Source organism: Plectropomus leopardus, chromosome 1 (genome assembly GCF_008729295.1).
Source record: "Plectropomus leopardus isolate mb chromosome 1, YSFRI_Pleo_2.0, whole genome shotgun sequence".
In the NCBI taxonomy this organism is placed as follows: Eukaryota; Metazoa; Chordata; class Actinopteri; order Perciformes; family Serranidae; genus Plectropomus; species Plectropomus leopardus.
Genome location: NC_056463.1, coordinates 4,383,650 through 4,407,203, shown reverse-complemented (window position 1 = coordinate 4,407,203; position 23,554 = coordinate 4,383,650). Strand labels below are relative to the sequence as shown.

At 38.9% G+C, this 23,554-nt stretch overlaps 1 protein-coding gene across 1 annotated transcript in view; it reads left to right on the top strand.

The window, feature by feature from the left end:
- Positions 1-18,643: 18,643 nt before the first annotated feature.
- The window catches only part of luzp2 (leucine zipper protein 2), a 239,362-nt gene continuing 234,451 nt past the window's right edge, over positions 18,644-23,554 (top strand). Inside the window, exon 1 of the mRNA XM_042489187.1 lies at positions 18,644-18,860. Coding sequence (XP_042345121.1) covers positions 18,799-18,860 — 62 coding nt within the window. The 5' untranslated portion in view covers positions 18,644-18,798. The remainder of the gene's footprint in view (positions 18,861-23,554) is intronic.

Genomic DNA, 23,554 nt, shown 5'->3' with positions numbered 1-23,554 from the left:
CCTCGGGGATAAATAAAGTTTGAAGTTAACTGAATCAAATAGAGGTGAGACCTGAAGTTAGTGGATTGAGTTGCCGGGCAGGTATGTTGTGTTTCCAGACTATTTTATGTTATAACTAACATCGTTGTCTACGAGACTTTTTCCTCGTCTGTATTTTCTCCCGAATCCAAAATATTCCCACACTTCCACTAATTTTTTCCTGAGTATTTAACATGATCTTCATTGCCAATTATCTGTCTGAAGATGATGATATGGATCAGTGTTTTCACTTTGCATCAATGATATTGGATCATTGATCATTGAATCGATATATCGATCCAGATCGATGGATCGTTACACCCCTAAAAGATAGATCATAGAAAATGTATTGCAGATTTTTATTTGAAAGCTTCATAAATGCAGTCTGATTTGGGTTATTGAATAATTACGTGATAAACCTCTTCCTCTGCAAAGGCAGTTCAGAATACTGATACTTGTGTAGTTGTGGGAAAAAGCACCTCGCAGGCTTCACAGAGCACTGGCTGGTATCCTGGTGACGGCTCAACGGAGATTTAACAAAGTTGAGTGTTTTGATGAAGTGGGCAGGACTGCTGACTTCTTCTTTTCTGTCTACTTAGTTGGAACAAAGAGCTTTTGCAATGCCTCATCGCTCTTAAAGAGCCCGCTAAAGTAAAACTCACACACCACCATCAGTATCTGATGCAGGTTGAATTACATGACAGCTGCTTCGGGCTACCTGCCCCGAGTATTTCTCTCTTCCCACATCAGCAAATGGAGCTGTGACTGCTCCAGAGAGCCGCGGTAGGGACCTGCCTCCCTTCAGAGCTGTTCAGTTATGTTGGACCCTGGAGGGCTCGGTCCAAATTTACTTGGACCTGTCACAGCCACACAGCGGCAGGTTGTCAGGACAGCCAGAGCTATGCTGGAGCTTCCTCCACAGCTCTTTAATAGGGATTTCAAGTTTCCTCCCTCTGGCACGACACCTAGAACAGGGTGAGAAACTACTTTCCCATGCTATGAATATGCTTAGCTCTGGTTAATGCCTTTTATACAAAATCATCACGAATCTGTTGTCAAACATGTTTATTTATGGGTTGTTCCATCATAGTTGTGTCACATGTGTGTTTTGTTTATGTTTATGTATGAGCAAAAGGTGCAAGGACAATTTGTCCATTTGAGAGAAGTTGAATTGAATGCAAATGGATGATTTTTGCTGCTGCAACATACAGCTATTTGCATTTGTCATGTCAGTCATTCAGCTCAACATGCATTGTGTATTCACAATGGTGTAGAACATCCTGAAAACACATGGTCACGCTCTCCATTTGTATGTCCTTACTTGTTAATTAGACTGAAAATTGCTCTCTTTTGGCTCACAGTTGGGTCATTACGTCTTATCTTGGGCTCCAGTTTAAATGACCTGCAGAGAACAGGATTAATCAGTGTCATATTTTTCATTTGTGGACTGAAAATGAGTTGATATATACTATCGATACATCCTAAACGTATTTGTAAATGTAACCTAATGAGACACATTTAAAAACTGCTTTACAAGGGAACAATGTGATTAAAACATTAAAACTAGGCATGCAAAATTTGGATTTTTTTTCATAACCTTTAATTTCCTGCTTTCCTGATAGCCAGTAAGATAACCGACAATTTCACTGTTTTGTATTCTAAAACAAAGAAGTATATAACCTGTAGTTTATGCACATCTGAGGGTAAGAAAGGCTTAGATGTAGTGAGCAAAGGTGGATGATTTAATCTCCCATTGCTCTGACCTAACCCAACATGGTCTAACTGAAGTCACTATGAATAATACAACAAAAACAAAAACAGTTTTGACTCTTCAGATGTCTGTTTATTTATTTTTTCTTAGTAAAGTACATACAAAAACCTTCACAAACATACTTTGGGTTTTGAAGAGCATTTTGTCCCATAATTCAAATTAAATGCCCGGTCATAATCTGTTCATGTATTATACACTGTAAGTAAGTGCATCCCTCAACGCAAAAATGAAACATTTGTGTTTCCAATACATTGATTTGCTTCATTATCAACACTGACCTGCCAAATTTAGATTTTCCAATTTTTGGGGGGTTTTATCTATTTAAAACTCTGTTCTATTGTAGCACTGCAAGCAGTGCATTGATGCACTCATCCCCTCCTTGATCTGCTCTTTTTCCCTCTCCCATATCATGAGACAGTAGCACATCCTGCAGTCACACACAGTGACAGGGTTAACTGTCAGTATCTCATGGTAAATGTTACCTAACAGTTATAATAGGTTGAACTGACATAAAAATGACTGTTAGCCCAAAGCTCAAGAGACGGCTCTGCACCACAACAGAAAGCGATCAGACCCCTGATACAATCATGTTGTCTTCCTCTAAAACTGAGAAAACATCCACACTCGTGACTCGGGATGTAACGATGCATCAGGAGGCAGTTAAAAATTGATAAAAAAGCTGTGAGCTTGAAATCAGTGAGATGAAAATGAACAGCGATACTCTGTCAGAACAGCAGAAGACGTAATCTACTTTTGACTTTGCTTGCTTGACGTGCCACGTCACTATGTGTTCAGCATCCTGCGTCATGTCCAAGACTAGAGACAGTGCGCCAACGTAAGTAAGACGACGTAAAGGCTCAGGGACAGGCGATATTAAAAGGGAAGATGCACCATTCAGTTTCAAATATGAAGTGTGGCAGCATTTGTTTTTGACTTTTCTGTTATCTTCTCGCCTTTTTTGCTTTTTGATTTAAGGAAGCTCAGTCAGCGAATATTACAAGATGCATGATGCAGCATGAGAGCTGCAAACTTAGACAAACTTAGTTCTTCAAACTCGCCCTGTCTGCTTTCCCCTCTAGCAAAAGCAAACTTTTCCACACCAGCCACCTCTGTCCCAAGTGAAAAGGTTTTTTTCTTGTTTTTGACAGTAAGGGACATTGTGAATGTCCAGAAATGCATTCAGTGCATAGTTTGTGTTTGGCATTTATACCCTACCTCAGAAATAATGAGAGATTTGTGGATTTGATATAGAAAAGAAGAGAAAATGCAGGGTTTTGTATACTTTTTGTTTGAAATAATTAAAAGAATATTTTCCAGTCATAATTTTTCTCATCTCATTTTGTGTTTTAAAAAAATCGCGAGAAAATCATATCCTGAACCCAGTATCGTGAATCGTATGAATCGTGAGTTGAGTGAATCGTTACAAACACGTTGTTACCTACTGATGACAACATGTTTCTTCTTCTTCCCTGTGTTCATTGGCGGTGTTGATGCTGCAGCAGTTAAGTCAGTGAAAGCAGTTTGATCTTATATTATCAGCTTATATTATATATTATCAGCTCTGTATGGATTTAATTTTGTTATTGGAATAATAAATAATAATTACAATTTTGGCCAGTAACCTGTCAGGCCAGTATATATTGTGCATCCCTACACACCCTGGAAAGGTCACCAGTCTCTCACGGACATATAATGACAACATTCAGATCCACAAGCAATTTAGATAAGTTAAAAACCTCTATTCAAATCTCTAATAAAAAAAAAGTTGTATTAACAGTAAAATCTGTTCTCATTAGGGTGAATGGTCTCTTTCGCAGTGATATTGATGTATTGAGCCTACAGGAAGCATTTCAGTGCTGTCACTGGTCCAGGTGGCACTGAGTCTAACTTATTATATAATATACCCGTTCATCATATTTAATAGGCTTATCATATATTTCGAATGTAACACCTTAATCTGCAAAGTGAATAGTTTCTACATAATGGATGGAAATGAAAAGGACACTATTTCTATTAAATTAGAATTTGTATAACGTGCAGATAGAAATTGTAGCTAAGTACATTACTTGGCATCCAGGCAAATATACAAAGACGATACTGCATACTTTGCAATATATAAAAGAGTACTGCAAGAAAATACTACTCAGTGATCCTTTAAGGAATATTCCGGAGGCTCATTTCCACAAAGTAACAGCTGTGAAAGTTAAAACAGGATGTCACAGACACATGAGAAGAGGTTTGATGTCAATACATTAATAAATTAGCAAGATATTAAAATCCTAAATTTTAAATGTGCATATTTAAGGCATCAGGTCACTGATAATGACATTAAGGGATTTTCTGGGGGCTCTTTTTCACAAACTAACAGCTGCGAAAGTTGCAACATGATGTCATAGACACATGGGAAGGGGTTTCATGTCGCTAAATTCATAAATTAGCAAGATATTAAAATGAAATGTGCATATTTAAGGTAGCAGATCACTGATGTTGATGTTAAAAACTTTGCTAATAGTTTTTTTTTTTTTTTTTAAAGTAAGAGCTGTGAATGTTGTGACAGGATGCCACAGACGCACAGGAACTGGTTTGATGTCATTTATTCATAAATAAGCAAGCTAATGAGATCACGACCTTGACGTGCATATTTAAGGAATCAGCTCACTGATGATGATGTTAAGACATTTTCTGAGGGGTCTTTTCCGCAAAGTATGAGCTGTGAACATTGTGACAGGATGTCACAGGCACATGAGAAGTGGTTTCATGTCAATATATTCATAAATGAGCAAGCTACTGAAATCACACGCTTATAATGTGCATATTTAAGGAAATCAGCCACTGATAATGACGCTAAAGCATACTTTGCATTATATATAAAACAGCACTGCAGGAAAATCCTATACTGTATGAACATTTAGGGAAGGTTAGATGATTGACATTCACATTGTATCTCTTCTATTCAGCAGCTGCTAGTTATTTAGCACCCATAGCCTTAGAAAATGACACATTACACTGAAAAAAGATCTAGCCGATGTCAATGCAGCATAATTTAAGCTGTGATATAAACAACAAAAAATAACTTTGCATCCTTGCATGAATGTAACTAGTTTCGGAGTTGGAATAAAATAAATACAAAACATTGTGGATTTTTTTTCCTTAAAAAGATGTATTTATGTAATCCTGAGCTTGCTTACATTTTTCGGTGCACTATACTCCTGCAAACTTGTCAAGATGTTTGAATGTTTAAGGCCATTTGCGCTTGTATTCAGCTTTTTTCCACCTTTTAAATATCTGGAACCTGCAGCTCATCCCACATCTATAGATTGATTTAGCCTCTTATTTATTCTGCTGCTCTGTATGGCAACCAGGTCTGGTGGGAGCTAATTAGCTTGTTTAGGTTTGTAAATGGCTCAGTTTTGACTCGCAAAACCCCTTTATCATTGTCATCTACATAAACACAGTTAGCTCAGTTAGCAGCATTACCTGTTTTGGCATGGCTAGTAGTGCTAACATAGCTGACCATGCTAAAGGAGTTTTGTGAATTAAAATAAAGGTAGCTGCTACTCAGATTGGTGGCTGGCCATCATGCTTGCAGCAACACTATCCCACATGCCCGTTACCGGCAGTAATTACTGAAAGAGTAACAGATAAATAAATAAACTAAAATTGTTTGTTTTTTGGATATACCTAAGAAGATAGAATTGCATAAATGTTATCTTGTCAAGGAAAAATGCTTTATGTCTTCAAAACTTCAAAAATTCATGGAAAGATGCAAACTTGATTTTAACATTAATATTCCAGATTAAATGATGCTGCATGTATGTCTCCTTTTATCAGAGCATATTATCTGAGGTGATGGAAATGCAGATTCAGCAGCGAGCCCTCTTGGTCCCTGTGCATTTGTTTCTTTTAGATTGTCTGGGAGAAAAGCTCCCAGTGGAGTCACTCAGTTTTCCCTGTGTGGTGTCATCCACAACAAAATCTGTCAGAAACAATTACAAGTTAAATTCACAGCAGCATACTAACTTGGTTCTGCTGGTTAGAAGTGTTCCCATCGGCTGAGACTTTATCTTTCCTGCGAGCTGCGCAGCTGCAGTTTGTCACTCCTTATCATTTTGTCGAGCGCTGCGGCTGGCTCACAGATGCACAGATAAACCTGTTTATGTCCTCCTGGCTCAGCTGTGGCTGGTTGACTGGAGGTCTGAACGCTACCTGCAGTTATTCATGTGAATTTTCCCTTTGAACTGTGAATTGCTTTTTCCTCCTGTAAAGTCCACACATCAGCTGATCATTTTTTGACCCCTCTCTCTCACGCTGCCCCTCTTCACTGCTCTCAGACTTCAGTATGGATGGATTCATAAACCTTAATCCCAGCTCTGCATCCTGTCAGTGTTTCTTCACTGTGACTGTAGTCTTTGAGATATTACAGGTAATTATGTGTTTAAAAACAAAGTTACAAATATGATCAGCTGCCAGAGTCCATAATTGTTAGCACTTACCTTTGATTTTGTGTTTGGGCACACTTTTCTGCTCACACTTTCAGTTTCCAGTTACAAGTTGGGTAACCTAACATGTACCTACGGTCGCACACAATGACAAGTGTTTTGTTGGAAAACCCTGCAGGAGCGAGACAGTTTGTAAAACTGCTCCAGTCAGAGTGGGCTGTGTGACATGTCAGCGCGCTGGAGCGGGCTGTCGCACACGTCCACGCTGGAGCAGGCTATTGGACATGACCGTGCGCTGGAGCATGTTGTCGGACCTGCGTGTGCTGGAGCGGGCATGACATGACACATCGACATCCTATCGACTACGTCTCATATTTTAAACGAAGAAAAGTTATTTCGCAATTGATATCATTATCATTTTAACGCCCAGCCTTATATGTGATACATTAATCCACACAGTTGACATCTTGCATTTCAGTCCAGCTAATAGCATTAGATGTTAGTTTTATTTATTCTGTGCTTCTTAGTTAATCATAACTTATGGATCACATCATAAAATCGAATAAAAAAGTCACTCACAAAAGAGCTTGGAAATCAATTTAATTTTTTTTTTTTAATTTTTAAGAAATAGCCTTGAAAAAATTGTATCTGAAATTTTGATATATTTTTTTTAAATGACGCTACAGGTGAAAAGGTTAAATATTTGATCTAACAGATATCGCCAAGAAACCTCCCCAGTAGATTACTTGCAGCTATGTATTGTAATGCTAATTATCTGAAATTTATTGTTTAAATATGCAAATGATGCATTACTTTATAATAACTGTGCTTTTCTCATAAGATTCCAGCAGAAAGCTGAACTAAATTAACCTGAATATGTATTTTGGATATTTTATTTCCACCAGTCTGAAAGAAGACATGTTATCAAAGCAGAACAGCCTCAAATTCCAAAAATTGACCAGTGCATGAAAATATAAAATTGAATAAAATCCCATCTTGCATTTAGTGCTTCAATTTTATAGTAGATTGCTAATTTTAGAAAATGTAGTCTAATTATTAAACAATGGATTTTGAGATCTAGAGAAAAGATCACCCTTTCTTAAATGCTTTATCTATATGCTATAAAGCCTGTGTCCCTGCCCTCGTGGTTTATCTGACATAACAACAGCAGTATGCTGATAATACTGCTGTCTCTGCAGCATTTTGTTTATCCAGGTCATGCAGCAGCTGGATAACAGAAGCAACTCTGCGAGGTCTTAAAGATGCCTCACTACCTATTTGAGAGGCTTCAGTGGTTTTAGGATAAAACCAGAGCAACAACAATGTTAACACAACATCTTATTTTTCAAAAAAATACAGATTTTTCCACCTAGAATATCGCTGTTCTGAATCTTGTAGTTTTATTTTTACCAGAGTAAAATATGGTTTGTTTCTGCGGTCAGTTGAGACATTGCTTGCAATTTAAGGAGCGGCCTGAAGATGGAAGTAAAAATCCACCAGTGAGTTTAAGACGCAGCCCGCCTGTGAGTCAAGAGCATTGTTAATCCTTTCACCTCAGACAATCCAGTCTGTGTTTTGTTGTAGTACTTCACTGTTCCTTCCCCTCTGGAGTAGTGTATTAAGGACAGACGCCCATGTGATGGCACAGCAGTGTGAACACCATAACAAGTGAGAGAATGAGTGATTTATTCTCTCTTTTTGGCTCATATAATAGTTTTACCCAGAGGGATACCTCATTTCAGTGAAAAGTAGATGCTCAAATCAATATTAAATGCATTCACAAATTCAATCTCACAATTCTTCGTCTATGGAACAATTCCAATTTGTATTTTTTGGCGTGACGAATGAGATTCTTGGCGTCTGTTTTTTCACATTTTGAAATTAAAACCACAAGTTGATGTTATATTATGCAAATTGAAGAGCTGCTTTCCAGAGAAATATAGGGATTACACAAAAAAGGTCACATATTTTGATGGATGCAGTTTATATTTGAATGAGTTTTTGACATAATCATTTACCAAGAATGCATTATGCTGTGTAGTTTTCGTGAACCTTTTGCCTTGACACTCTTTTCACCTTTTTATACGTTTTTCTACAAGCATTTAGGAACAACGGTCTCCATAAACAGTAATTCACCGCTGTAGCCTTGTATGTGTCCTGTGGGGTCATCCTGTGAAGGCCATGAGCCGGCTCCAGTGAGAGCAAGAGCAGGTAAAATGGCGAAAATCAGTCCCAGAAATGGCCATTTAATGGTGCAAAACCAATCGAATGTGGAACACACGAATGTTCGAACATAAACCTCAGGGTGACCACATGGAGAAGCTGCTGACGTTACAGAAACTAGAAATCTATAGATCTGCAAATAAATAGATTCTTTGCCCAGAGCTAAGGCACATAGAGCACGGTAACTATCGAGTTACAGAAGGCCGTGTCTGTTTTCGTATCAAGGCCAGAAGACATGAATTAGGTGGGTATTGGAAAACTGCCAGATTCTGCGCCTCTGTGGAACAATGCAGATACATAATAGCTGTTTAACATTCACAGATTTGCTCTCTTGTTGGTTTTGACATAGCTGGAGTACATATAAGTTTCTGACCTATGACCGTTTAATTCATGCGTGTGTTGAACTCAATTCATAAAAGATGCATCTGACCTTCATGAAGGTCGGCATACTGTGTGCTGGTCTTGTAACTGAATGGAAACATGAGAACTGTTAATAATGTAAGGATCTATATTATCCACCCTGCTCTCCTGTGTCAATCCCTCCTACGCCTGTGAAACACACATACAGGTCAAATATTCCGATTGTTTTCTCAGTCAAAATGATCCTCACTTAATAATAAAAATGTGTCTTACCTCTGTTATCTTTAACCTTTTGAAACTGGAGCAAACTGGACTGATTGTATTCAAAAACATGGGAATAGGGCATAGAGAAACTTGAGAAGAAATGACCCAAAAATTAACAAGAAATTACTAAAAACTGCAAGAATATTACCTGAAAATTTGCACACAAAAAAAGGAAAACAACAACAAAACAAACAAACAAGGGAATGACCTGACAAAACTGCTTAAAAACTATTAGAATTGTGTAACATAATTTTAAATATGTAATTATGATAATTATAAGTAGAGATTTTTCTGGAAACATAGCACAAAAATTAGCAAAAATATTAGTTTAAAAGTTTTGAGCAAATCTGAAAATAGTAACCAAAAAAAGAGAGAAAAGTATAAAAACAACAAAGGAGCTGCTTTTTTACTGCTTGCTGGAGCAGTTTGTTAGTGTTACACCGAAGTCCCACAATAAAACAAACAAACTGATCGAGGCAGTGGTAGACCAGAAGCTCCCATGTTTAGCGAGCTAAAATAAAATTTGCCCATCAGGTGCAACAGCTTGAACCAAGCATGTTAGGGGTTAACCACGTCTCTGTGAAGATGTGCGCAGAGCAGTCTCTGATCTCCCTTTACTGAGTGAGCCTCAATCGCATCTCGTCCACTTAATTCTCCTGCGACCAGACATCAGTCCCAGGATGGCTTGGTAGAGTAACAGCTCTCGGTCCAATTCAGGTCAGCCTCGCCCTGATGCTGGCTCTCCTCCCTCTCTTCGTCCGGCGCTTTCAGGTTTGCTTTCGGTTCCGGCGCTTTTGGGTTCGCCTCTGGTCTGGCTGGCTGCTTGGCATATGCCGTTGGTGGAGATCCTCTCGCGGTCGGCTGCATTCAGTCCAAATCCCACACAACTTTTCCCGATGTTGATGAGTGCATCTCTATCGTAGAAAAGTCCTACTTCAGCAGAAGAAACCATGGAGTAGAAAAACAGAAAAATACAGCAAAAAAGGATTTAAAGAGCTACTGGCTGCTGCATCTACATGTGCTGCTGTCATATAATATAATATGTAATAGTTATATTTGCATTCCTTTTTTAAGGCAATTGCTCTCCAAGATATTTTAAAGTGAGCTCAACTTTTCAGATTTTACAGTAAGTATGTAATGCACTCTATGCATAAATACCCCATACAAACCCACTTCAAAAAACACAGAACTATCTCTTTAAGTTATGGCCGCTTCCACTCCTAAAAATGAGATGCATGTAATGTTGCTGATGCAGGACTTTGAGCTTATTCTGCTGTGAGTTGCTCTTAGAGAGATTATCAACTAAAGCTCTTAAATGTAAAGTATAATCAGTACTTAATTATACATAATTAACTTAATTAATAATAGTCTTCTTATAACAATCACATGGGTGAATCATTTGTAGAAACTGTGAGCTGTTTAGCAGTTTTTGCCTTTACTCAGAGGATGCAGGCTAAGCAGCTCACTGGCTAACAACCCCACAGAATCACAATAAACCAAGGCACAATCCCACACAAATGCTCGCCTCCAGTGGCAGCATCACCATGGTTTAAGGCCAAGGCACTGCTCCGGGGGTCTTGCTGGAACATTACAATGCACTGGAGTGAACAAAAAGCCGGGGCTACAATGGCTGAGGTTGTCCTTGCTGCTTTGGATTGTGTAGGGTTTTAAGACGGCCTGTACTGTGTTATTACAGTCATACAAATCCAAAACTGCTCTGGCACTGAAAACCAATGTCCTGCCGTGCCTTATTACTAAAAGTGGGTGTCCTGGCGTCTTTCTGCAGCTTCGCGTGGGTGCCAGTTTGTTGGCTTTAAATGTGGGTGTCCTGGCATGTTGCCTCCGATTGTGGGTGTCCTGCTACAAACTGTTCTGCAGTTATTAGCAATGTGATGGGACTGTTGCTTTACAGTCCAAAGGCTTATGAAACTGATCAAATTTGCATTGGTTTGTTTTAAAGGTCCTATATATGAGAGTTTGAACATGAAAATAGCAGCAAGCATCTATTTGCTTTGTGAAGATATAGTTTTAATGTGACTTTATTATGATTTTCAATACAAACAAAAAATAGAGATGCTCCTCTTGGTATCAAACTGTCAGGAGATGCTGATGTGATGTATAGTATGCAGTGCCCAGCATGAGCCACCAGAGGTCAGTGTCTACTGGTGGAACAGGCTGCTGAAGTGAGAAAGGCTGTGACTATGATTGGTGGGGACAACCCAACAGGACAAGTTAAAAGCCAGCCAGCAACAGGAGAAAACGTGAAAAACAGCATGTAGTGCCAGCATATTATCACAACCATCCTCTGTGAAATAAAGGTTTATTTTCAACATGGTCTCACCCCTGCTCATCACATGGTGCAGCTCTGTCAGTGACCTGCGTTTACATATGACGTTTTAGATATCCTTCTGTGTCAGCTGTTTATGCTCTGGGATGCTGTTACAGTGATGTTAAGTTTACATAGTGGGATGAAGCAGCACGGTCCTTATGTTTACACTACTGCGCGGACTGTCATGGTGGTTGGAATTGGGCAACAAATCCTCGGACAGTGGTTTAGGCAAAACAGGCACATGTTAAGGTGTAGAAAAAAAACACACATCCACAGGGGCAAACTCCAGACCCCCGGAGTTCCAACTGAGTAGTTTCTTTACACTTTGTGAGTTTATGTTGTTTATTTATTTGAATTAAGAAGCTAAGAGAGCTTGTGGAATGAAGCAAACTCTTTGCTGATGGAGGCCCCCACAGAAAAATACCATTTTATATCGAAGTATGAAGAAGGTATAAAGTAAAAGATACTGCCCAAGCCTAGTCAATCTTCTCTGTATGTAATCCGAGCTTCTCTATTTTTTGTTTTGGTGGCCGGGCCATGTGTTGGTGCATTTACCACTGCTGTTCCCAGCATATAGCCTTATGCATGAAACGATATACGAGCAAATGTTTTTTTTTTTTTTTTTTGTGCTCGTATCCAGGATTTGTTCCTGTTTTGCTATTAACCACTGATTTGGGGGTTTCACCAGTGTTTTCAAATTTTTGCTCTTCAAAAGCACTCTTACCAAGATAAGAGAAAAAATGTCTTGCTTTCAAAGGCCACAAGTTGTTGTTCATCACAAGGAAAAATAAGTTTTATATTTGAGGAACATTTACAAAATGCATGATTATCATATAATCAAATTTAGTTGAGATTTTAGAGGAATTAAAATGAATATTAAAATTCAGGGCTGAAGGAATACTACCATACCTGGTACATTTTTTCCAATTACTGTAATTTCAGTTACTGTGCATCCTTCTGCTGATCAGAGGTGGAATGTAATTAAGTACATTTACTCAAGTACTGTACTGAAGTACAAATCTGAGGTTACTTGAGAATTTTAATCTCATACCACTTTCCACCTCTACTCCACAACACTTTTTACTCCACTACTATTATTTGATAACTACTTTACAAATTAAGATTAAGATTTTTGCGCACAAACCAAAAATATGAAAATAATGAAGTGCAGCTGAAACAATTAGTTTGTAAATTAAAAAAATCATTAAAAAAGTCATTTTTCATGCAAAATACATTTCATGCTTCCAGCCTCTCAAATATACTGTACATATTACTGCTTTTCTTTTTTAATTCTTTAAATTATTTTGATTTATTAAATTTCCTTTAACTCTTTTACATGTGTACTTTTATATTTAGTACTTCAATACATTTCCCTGAAATCACATTTACTTTGTTTAAGTTTATTTAACAGAACGCCAGTTTCATTACTGCAGAAGTTCTTCTTACAGCCTTTTCGGTGTCATGTCTCGAGTCATGGCCATGTGCCAGAGTCTTTGCACACAGCACAAAACCTGCCCATATACAGTATTTAGGGGGCGTTACCGAGGTGACTTATGATAAGATGGGATTCATCATTGAGCATGTGGTAAGAGCAGATTTGGATGGTTAAAAGTTGACTTCTCATATATTTTCTCTTACCAGAAAATAAAGAGAAATTAAGAGAATGTTGATGCATGAAGCCCAGTGTGGCTAATTTCTCCTTTAGCTGATGCAGTTCTTATTTTCATATTAACTGTACATTTGTACAATTGCATATTGCATCTTTTTTACAATTGGCAGCAGCACATTGGAATGAAGTACAAACTTTCTTAAAAAAGAATAAAAGGATGTTATTGTGACTACATTGTTGTGGTTGTAGTTAACATACAGGATGGGCTGTGCTGCTACCTCTCGTTCATCAGTCACTAACGACTGACCAACAACAACCGTTTACGTTTACTGACAGTATGGTTGTTTTTCCAATATCTCTGTTCATTTGTCCTGAACGTATGTTGACGAACTAAAGATTCCAGACATGATGTTCAGAGTTTATTTCAGCAGCAGTTCTGTGAAAGCACATTTCCATACTCCTGCACTGAGCGAATGAACCAACTGACAGGGAAGTGCCTTAAGCTTCAGCTTTGCTGCCAGACTTCTCTCTTTTTTTGTTTTTTTTTGTTTTCCCTTTCCTTTTCCACACAAAATGTTGAATGGCAGTGTAGATGTTGAGAATGGAAATTTATGCAAGGGAATTCTGGATTTTTTCTCCTCTCTCCTGGTGCAAACCCTCTGTAAACATACATAATAGACTATGGAGATTTCAGCACTTGCTAACTTACCTTCTTGAGCTTAATATTCATGCAGAGGAAAAGCAGAAGAGGAGCGAGGAGCATCCTTACAGAAAGCAAACAATCGTCTGTAAAAGCAGCGACGTTGCTGACAGGCCATTATTTTAGCTCGTTCCGAATCAGGATATCTTGATTTACTCAGGCAACTGTCAGTCAATATCACTGTCCTTGGATATGTTATTGCAGACAGGTGGAAAAGGTGCCTGCTGGGACTGTTGTAGCCTGAAGGTAAAGACAAGGGCTTGTGACCAGAAGGCAAAAAAAAGTACATTCTGGACGAGGGAAATATGGCCGAAAATAGTGATTGAGTCATGCTGTCAATCCCTCAAGAACCAATACTCTTTAGCAATGCACTTAACCCAGTTTGCCCAGCAGTAAAAATAGCACTGGTTTTGCCAGCTCCATATGTAAATGTGCTTTAAGTGTTTTAAATGAGAGGCAGGAAGTTGCTAAATAGGAACATCTACTGTAAAATATGCTGCAGAAACCTTTCATGGATAAATAAAGGGTTTAAAAAGAAAACAAAAACATCTAGACTCGCGGCCCTTTATGCTGGATTCAGCTACAGAATATATGGCTTCAAAGGCTCAGAGACTTGTTGGCCATGCCTACTATATTTTGACAGCTGGTAGGCAAGCTCTGCCTTTCCCTTACTTTAAAAATTCTTATAAAGCCCTGAAAACACATATTCAAACTGCTATTATTGTGAGAACCTTTACTGACATAATGCACTCTTCAGCACCTTACCCCAAACTGAACTATGACATTAAGGTAAGGCAATGCATTTATACAGTATAGCACATCTCATACTCAGTTGCAGTACTTTTAAAAAAGCATGATACAATTGATAACACAACCCCAACCACAACCTTGGTCGGCCTTCATTGTGATCTAGTTTAAATATTAAGTCTAAAACCCTTAGCCTTCAACGCCCTCCTTGAAGAAGTGATAACTACTCAGAATTAGGGATGTTAATGGTGAACCGTGTTTTGGTTAATCACTAGGGTTAGGACATTACACGCCAGTCTGTGGTTAATTTGCAACTATTCATTTTACTGCACTGTGAAGCATATGAGTCTGGTGGGAGCAAGCTAGGGACACTGCTCGTTTGGCGAGCACTGCTGATAACGTCATACTGACCCAACAGCCTTGCTCTGGAAACATGGTGCCTACCCAACCTGTTGAATACTGCCGCTTGAGCCGTGTTGACCATGTCTGCATACTGCATGCTTAGGTATCCTCTTGCGTCCGTTGTTGACGTTCTGGGACAGTGTGTCAGTTGACGCCTGTTACATGAATTGTGTCTTTTCAAAATACACTTGTCACCGGAAATGTGCAGTTTTCATCCATTTGATACTTACAGTCTGTTTCAAACTACACTTGCATTGGTAAAACACCTAGTATTTATGTTTATTTCCTATAAAAAAAAGCAAAAGGAAAAAAAACTGTGAAAAATTAAAAGAAAAAAAACATGGTGTTGCTCAATGTTCATACAGGAAAACGACAAATGAGTGGTGCTTTGAGGCGTGGTGCTAAAGCTCACTGAGTCAGTGGGGCGCTGACTGTTCTTTTGCACTGGACTAAATGTGAAGGCCACTTGCATTTCACATCATTTTCCACATTTTTTCCAAAAAATTAACTCGTTAGTGACTTCGGCATGGGTGTTCGGCCTCTGAAAGCAAAATGAACCAAAAGTATCATCAGTAGTCAGGATGTTTTCACTTTGCACAAATGTCTAAAACTCAAAATAGTCCTCAGAAACGTGGAGCACAAGAGCAAACACAGATGCTGAAAACTTCATACCAACAAATATACTGCAATTAACAGTTAAAAACAGAAAGAAATCCCCCAAAACAAGTGAATCGGTAACTCAGAGACCTGCCACCTCTTTCACCGAAGCTACAGAACATCATTCCATAAAATCATGTTCCACCTGAAGCCTGGTGGTGCAGCTTAAACTAAAACTTTCATCATATCATCTGCAATGACCACACTGAGAATAAAAAGCTGAGATATTAACTTTAAACTTTTACTCCATAGTCAAAATGTTGAAAATTGCCTGCGCAAGATTTTTGTTGCATCATTCTTTGGATGTTTATGACTTTGACTGTGCTTACAGGCATCATGAAATGATTGGAGGATGTGGGAGAAGAAAAAAGTATGCTCTTATAGTAATATTTCTTATATGCCCTACAGAGCTCTACTGCAGCCTTTTTTAATTTGTTAGTTAATGCAACATACTCAGCTGGAATACTGTGACTCTAAGTGGCTCAGATTGTGGGGAAGCGACTGGAATCACTTGACTCTGTTACAATTCTGTGTGTTTTTAAAATATAAAGAAATTAGTTTGTCCAATGCTCAACTGGCACAGAGCAGTGGGATCTTTGCTGTTTGTAAAAGTGCTTTAGGGACCGAAAACATACAATGAAAAGTCCCTTCATGTCATTGCGACTCAGTTTGGCTGTGTAATTATTAAATAAAGCAACTATGGGGTTACAAAAACGTTATTTTTCGGCCGTGCACAAACATTAAACAGTGCTCGGCTCAGACTAAATCAAAGCATTCCATTAAGGCATGATCAAAATTCAAACGAAGTGTTCGCAAACAAAATATACAAATCAATTGTTGTGACATTCAGGCTTAGCTATGGGGATTTATCCAAATGTAATCTTGCATAATATCAACAATTCACGCTCGTTTTATGGTAATTATTCTTCATTATGATAAGATGTTCAACAGGTTTACTCGGAGCACCGAGACTACAAGTTTCTGGCTGATGTGAGACATGATTGAGACAGATTACGGAGGTCCGCTGAGGACGCTCTCCCCGGTAACCAAGGCACGCCGCGGTCTAGCAGACTCATTACAACTGGTCACCATGGGTTTCCATGCATGAACTTCTAATTAGACCAAAGAAATGGGTGGGAATCTTTTAGTTGAAAATGGGGATACTGCTGTGGTACAATAGACTCCAAACTCTATTAAACCCGTAATGGAAATCATTTATCATGCCTATGGTGTGTGACCTCCACCTTTTGCATGGACTGCTTAATATTCTACCTGTATTACATGGCTTAGAGTCTCACTACCAACATCCTCAACATTTTGTTCTTGAGCTGTTCTTACTTTCATAAGGTTAACCTCGAAATTCAAAGCGATTCCCGGGGGCACGTGGGGCCAGGGGTGAGACGGTTTCATTAGGACACGTTTATAAAATTGACTTGACATTTCCATTTGTCTGTCATTGTCCAGGTGTGGTTTGTGTAAAAACTGAGGGGCTCATGTGTTATTTTACTACTCTGGATTTCACTCTGAGTGAAACAAAATGATGCCATAATGTGAGAAAAGACCTAATTGTAGATTTTAGTTTATAAATTTTGTTTGAGACCAGGAAAAAAAAACTTCTAGGACATTTTGTATGGAGTGTGATCTAAATATCAAGGTTGTTTTAGGTCCAGTTTTTCAAATTGCTCCAAAATTTTAAACTTTTTTGTCGGGTCAGATAGCCAACATGGTTACCTGACCATTTCAGGTAACCAGGTAGCAATGCTCTACAATTTGTAGCTTACACTTCAGTGCCTCATTTTGGTGCACGATTGTGTGTGTGTTGAATGTATGCTTGAGCAAGAGCACATGTGTGACAGTGAAACGCGACAGCAGGAATTTTTCTATTAACGCTCAAATTGCGCAAATTGAAATGCGAATATAGAATATGCCAAATGGAAACACATCAATAAAAAAAACTCCCATTTACTGCAAAAACATTTTTATGCTCACATGAGGCGGAAGTTCAGAGAATGTAAAAAAGCCATATTTCATAAAAAAGCAATGAAACACTTTTCTTTTATAGGTCACATGATGCAATGTGGGCTTCCTTACGGCATGATGCAGCAGCCGCTATAAGAGGTGTTATTGCATCACATGACTCTTCAAAAGTTTAGCTGTCCTCAATTTCATCAGTTGTTACTGAATCACAATATAAAATATGTCAATTTTGCAATATATAGAATTTCATATACTGTAAGAGATAATCTTTTTTCTATATCGCCCAATCTTTTTGAGATTGAATTTAATTTCAAATCATTGTTGTTGATTTGAAAATAATATTTGTATTCTATGTTGAATTTAATTTGTACAGCAAGTTATATTCCCACTTCTTCTACATTGTGCAACTTTTCTACGCTGTCTTTATTCTTTTTCAATAGTTTGCCATTTTTTGTTTTTGCAGCTAGTTTTTAAATAGTTTAGTTCAATAAAAATGTATTGATTTACCTTTATGACATTGGACGTGGGATTTATCTGGACAGCAAAGGAAAAATATTAAAGGCTAATAATAAAAAATAAAAAACAGGGGGAAAAAAATTCACGGTTAATTATTTTTTAATTAGTTTGGATAATTGAAAGTAATTGATTTTTTTCCAACATTCATTTTCATTGTTCATTTACTGAAAGGGTAACCTTGCCTTCTGTTTGAAGTACAGAGCTTGGTCACTAATTACACTTTAAATCTATTAGTGTGTCTCCTTAACTGAACTGCGACTTTGCTGTGACTGAACTGTTAACCCCTTGTGCGTCTCCTTGTGGCGACGGTCCTGGCTGCCCGCTCTCTCAGCGGAGTGTTTTGCCATATCTCCACCTATCAGACTGCAGGTAGTAAACAGGCAGGACAGAATGAATGGAGACGCGGTATTGTTTGGAGGAACAACCGGCACCAAACAATGGCAAGAACGCCTCTCACCAATAGCTGAAGCTGCACGGGCGCTGACATCATATCACTCCCACATCTCCCCTCTCTTGATTTCAGCCCCACCCGCTCCTTTCCATTAGCAAGTCGGTCCGTGTCCCTGTGTTATTTAAAGCCAGAGATCCTCCCTCTCTCGCCGAGCCACTGTGTTGCATCTGTCTGCCTCGCTGCTTGTGTGTCTGGGTGTGTGTGTGCGTGTGTGTATGAGAGTGCGCTAAAAAACCCAGGCAGCCAGTGGGAGAGCTAGAGAGTCGGGGAGAGAGACACGGGGGAAAGGCAAAAAGCATCTGAGAAGGGAGAAGGAACGGGAGTGTGAGACAGCTATGAAATTCATCCAAGCTATTTGCTTACTGCTTCTCTGTCCAGCTTTAAGCCTCAACACCAGGTAAGAGACAAATAAAAGGAGAGGGCTTTTTTTTTTTTTTGCTTTTTTTGTCAGTTTAACCCGGGTAGAGACTCTGGAACAAAAGGGGAGTATAGGTTCAAAGAGATGGGCAATCTTAGATCACTAATCTGAAGGTCTGTTCAGTCCTGAAGCCTTAATTTGTCCTGGCAGAGCCTCTCTGTGTGCTAAGCATGTTGGAGATTGAAAGACTTGAAAGGAGGAAGGAAGAGCTTTTCTGTTGAACTAGGCTATTATCTTTGTCAGTCCCGGGCAGGCTGAGAGACAGTTGTCCTTTTGTGGTGGTAATCCGCTGAATGCGATGCCTCCTGAATAGTGGTGACATTGCTTTTTTGGGACTTTTGGTGCCTGCTGGTCTGGGAAAGGGAAGCAAGTTGAAGTCGGGGGAACTGAGAGAAAAGGCTACTTGTGTTGCAGTGTCTTGAAAAAGAGCAGGTGTGTGTGTGTGCCTCTGTGTGTGTGCATGCGATTTAAGGCTGGAGGAAGAGTGATGGGCTGGGAGAATGAATAAGAGGTGTGGAGAAGGGGGAGTTTTGATGATTAATTAAATCATTGATAAAATCATCCTCCTTCTCCGCCAGATCCTGACACCGCTGCCTTAATGAGAGCCGTTAGAGGGAATTCAAGGCTCTGACTATACCATGGAGACATCACACGCAGGAAGGCATGCATTATAAAACTTGCCTTTCCCCTTTTTTCTCCCCGCTGTCCAAAAACATTGTGATACAGTTGTCTTCCTCTCTTGTAGTTGAATGCAATTGCAGAGGAATGCGTGCACATGGACAACGACGGACCGAGAAATACCTATATTTTCGTGCTGTGTGGCCAAACACATGAATGCGAATTGTTTCTTCAACCCCAGGAGTTAGTGTTTATCGCAGTATGTAAAGAAAGAAGTCAAGGTTATTGCGTGCACATCTGTCAATAGCAGATAGGTACACTGATGATGTATGAGTCATAACTAAGGGCTGTGTTGATGTATTAACCTCTAGCATTTAGTCATCAGCAAATTTACACACCTGCAATTTTAATGCACATAGGGCAAATACATAAATAACCTTCAGGCAGCAGCTTTGTGACATTCAGTCTGTTTTATCACCTTTTCGACTGTGCATACAGATGGACTTGTTAGGCTATTTTTTAAGCTAGGGATCTAAAAATGCAGTTTAAGTTTCATTTAGCAGCCTTAGCGGGGATCTTTCGGGTGCTAATTGGAGAGGGAGGCATTACGCTGGTAATTTGGCAGGTCAGCACAGATTGTATGCTACCTCTTGAGGGGGAATGTCATGAAAAGTAATTACCAGATATAATCAGTGTTTTATTAGTTTATTTCCAAACTCGATCTAAAAAATGGGCTCAGAAGGCTGCGTTTCGGTAAAGGCAGAGGGGTTTTCCAGGCAAAGGCGATATGTTCACTGCGACCTACTGAACTTAATTTTTTTTTTAAATAGGTCCTAAATAAACCTGCAAAGTCACGTCTGCCTGATTTGCCCATAAGAAGCACAAGCGTGGACCAGTTAATCTAAAAAATGCTAAAAAAATGCTGCAATTGGGGGAAAAACAACAATTTGAAGGAATTTAAATAATAAATCAGATTGTCATAGTTAGTGAAACAAGAAAAGTTACACACAGGGTCTCCTTTGATCACTTCATCTGTTGATTTTTGAGGCTGTCATTTGGGGTGTTTGGGGTTTTAAATAACAATGTACTTAAAGCTTTTGTTAAAGGCAGAGGGGTTTCCCGGCAAAGGGAATATTTCAAGTTTGACCTACTGAACTTGATTTATTTTTTAAAATAGGAAAATAAACAGGTCCTGAACAGATCTGCAAAGTCACATTTGCCTAATTTACGCATAAGATGCACAAGAAGTTTATATGAAAATGCTGCAGTTGGGGGGAAAGAATCAAAATTTGAAGGGGAATCTAAATAATAAATTGTGTCTTCATAGTTAGTGAAGAAGACATTATACACGGAGTGTCTTTTTAGATCACTTCATCTGTTTATTGAACTCTGTAGTCATTTTTGTGCGTGTAGTTTGGGGTGTTTGGGGCTATTAAATCACAATGTACTTAACAAATGTAAACTCAGCGTTTTCCATCGGCTTTTTTTGGAACTTCTTCCTCTGTGAATGCAGTTTCTCAGTTGTTACCGTATAACTTAAGTAAAGAAAAAACATGTTTACAAGATCAACAATGAACTTTCAGTCAGAAAAAACAACATTTTTTTTACATTTAAGTACATGGCCTGGATAGTGGCTTCATCCTCTATATAATTTTATTCTTGCATGTTGTATATTGCTCTTTTGAAGCAGTTTGTGACCTACGCCTGTAAAAAGCTTTCTTTTACACGCATACTGACTGGTGTTTTTAATTCAATATTCTAATTATACATCAGCGCAGTCGCCAGGAGAAAATGTTGGCATTGTATGTTTCTCATTCTGTATATGCATCTTTCGTATCATATCAGTGTTACTAAAGTGATGTAATAAACAAGGTGACTTTGTCATCGGGAGGTGGAGGAGATGGTGGATAACGTGTCACAGAGGGCGAGATGCCTGTCAAACTGCAGATCACTGTTTAAAACCAGCAAACCAGAGAAACAGCTGTCATTTAGAGAGTCATTGCTGTGTTTTCCAGCCGCTTTCAGCCCCAAAATGTGGGTGATTTTTAGGGATCCATGGTTGTGTTTTTTACACTTTTTATCTCCCAAATGTGGGTGTTTTTTTGGCGACCCGTTGCTGTTTTAACTATTGGGATATTGCCATCAAAAGTTGTTTTTTACTGAGACGTTGCTTCCTTTGCAGAAGCATTTGTGCCCCTAAAATCAGATATTTTCAGCCAAAACATGATATTTTGATTGTTTTTTGTTTTCATGTTATAGCAAGTCATTGCTGTGTTTTCCAGCAGCTTTTTGGCTCCCAGACCTCAGTGATTTTTAGGGACCCATGGCTGTTTCCTGCAGTTTTTAACCCCCAAGTGTGGGTGTGTTTTGGCAACCCATTGCTGTTCTTCCTGTTGTGATAGCGCTGTGAAAAGCTGTTGTTTTTTACTGAGACATTGCTGCCTTTGCAAAAGGATTTGTTCCCCTAAAGTCAGATATTTTCAGCCAAATCATGATCTTTTCCAAAACAGAACTGTTTTTTGTTGCTGTGTTTTAGGAAGTCATTGCTGTGTTTTCCAGCAGCTTTTCAACCCCCAAATTTGGGTGATTTTAGAGACCCATGGTTGTGTTTCCTGCAGTTTTCAGCCTCCAGATGTGGGTGTTGTTTGGCGACCCATTGCTGTTTTTCCTGCCGGGAGAGTGCCATGAAAGCTGGTGCTTTTTACTGAGACATTGCTGCTTTGGCAGTGGGAATTATGCCCCTAAAACCAGATATTTAGAGCCAAAACATTCTTTTCCTCACCATAACAAATTATTTTTGTGCCTAAACCAACCGCATGTCAAACACAGCATTGCTGAAAGTTTCAACATATCCACTACATCGTAATGTGCAAATAAGATATCAATGGTTTCCAGAAACATACAATGCCAACATTTTGTTCTGGCTGTTAGGTTGTTTATATATATTTTGACCATTGGATTATGTGCCAATCTGGCTGTGCTGTTGGTACAAGGTCGGTGTCTGTATGAGACATAAACCCAAAATAAGAAGTGACTTGATGGCAAAATGAATATGCTGGGAGCATCTGTGTTTGTGACAAGGTTTTCTTCAGGACTAAGAGTCTCCAGATTTACATTTTAATGAAAAGGACAGCAATAATGCATCCACAAGGACAGCTAAATGTGATTTCCCTGCTTCTAAGATTTGCTATCACTAAAAGCATCCATGGATGGAATCAATCGAAGGTCGCCACCGAACAGGGAACAAGTTGATCCATAACACCTGTCCGTTTCATCAATGTTGCGCTCCTCCTGCAGCACATGAAGACATGTATTTAGTGTTCATATCAAATACACAGAATTAGCTATGCTTTAATTAGAAAGCATTAATTAGCTGGTGCATTATCATGCTATGTTGTCTTTTGATCTAGCGCCGCCCTCGAGTGTTTCTGCTGAGGCAATACCAGTCGGCAGTCATGCATTTGACGTACAGTAAAGCACTTGGAATTGGTTTTATTATTGCAGACACGGTCAGATTTTATTACAGCAGTCCAGAATTGTAGACTTTGATGTACCTTATTCCAAACTCAAAATATTTCAGAGATATTCAGATTTATTATCATTTTTTCCTGGTCATCAAACCCACAAGCAAAGCCAGGGAGTGCTGCTTTTGATCTAGCCGCTACTCAACAAACCCTTTTCTGAGCTGATTGTATCCTCAAACTCCTGTCATATTTTTGTTGTTGTTCTGGAGGTCATGGGCCCCCCCAAACAAGGCTTATCATTTGTGACATCCTCATTTTTTGTTGTAATAGTGTAACATTGAAGAGAGACTGACTGCAAGGTGTATCTGCGGCGGGAAAATGAATAGTGACTGGAGCTGTCTAGTCTACGCGCAGCTCTGCCTCGCTTTACTTGATTCACTATCATCACATCAGTGGTGCGTGAGAGAATCCATTTCAAAATGTTAACTGCAACCTCCACCGTGTGACCTGATCGTCGCCTTAAGGAATGAGAATTAATGAAATAGGAACCATTTCAATTTTTATGCATGATAGCAGCATTTTGTTAAGCCT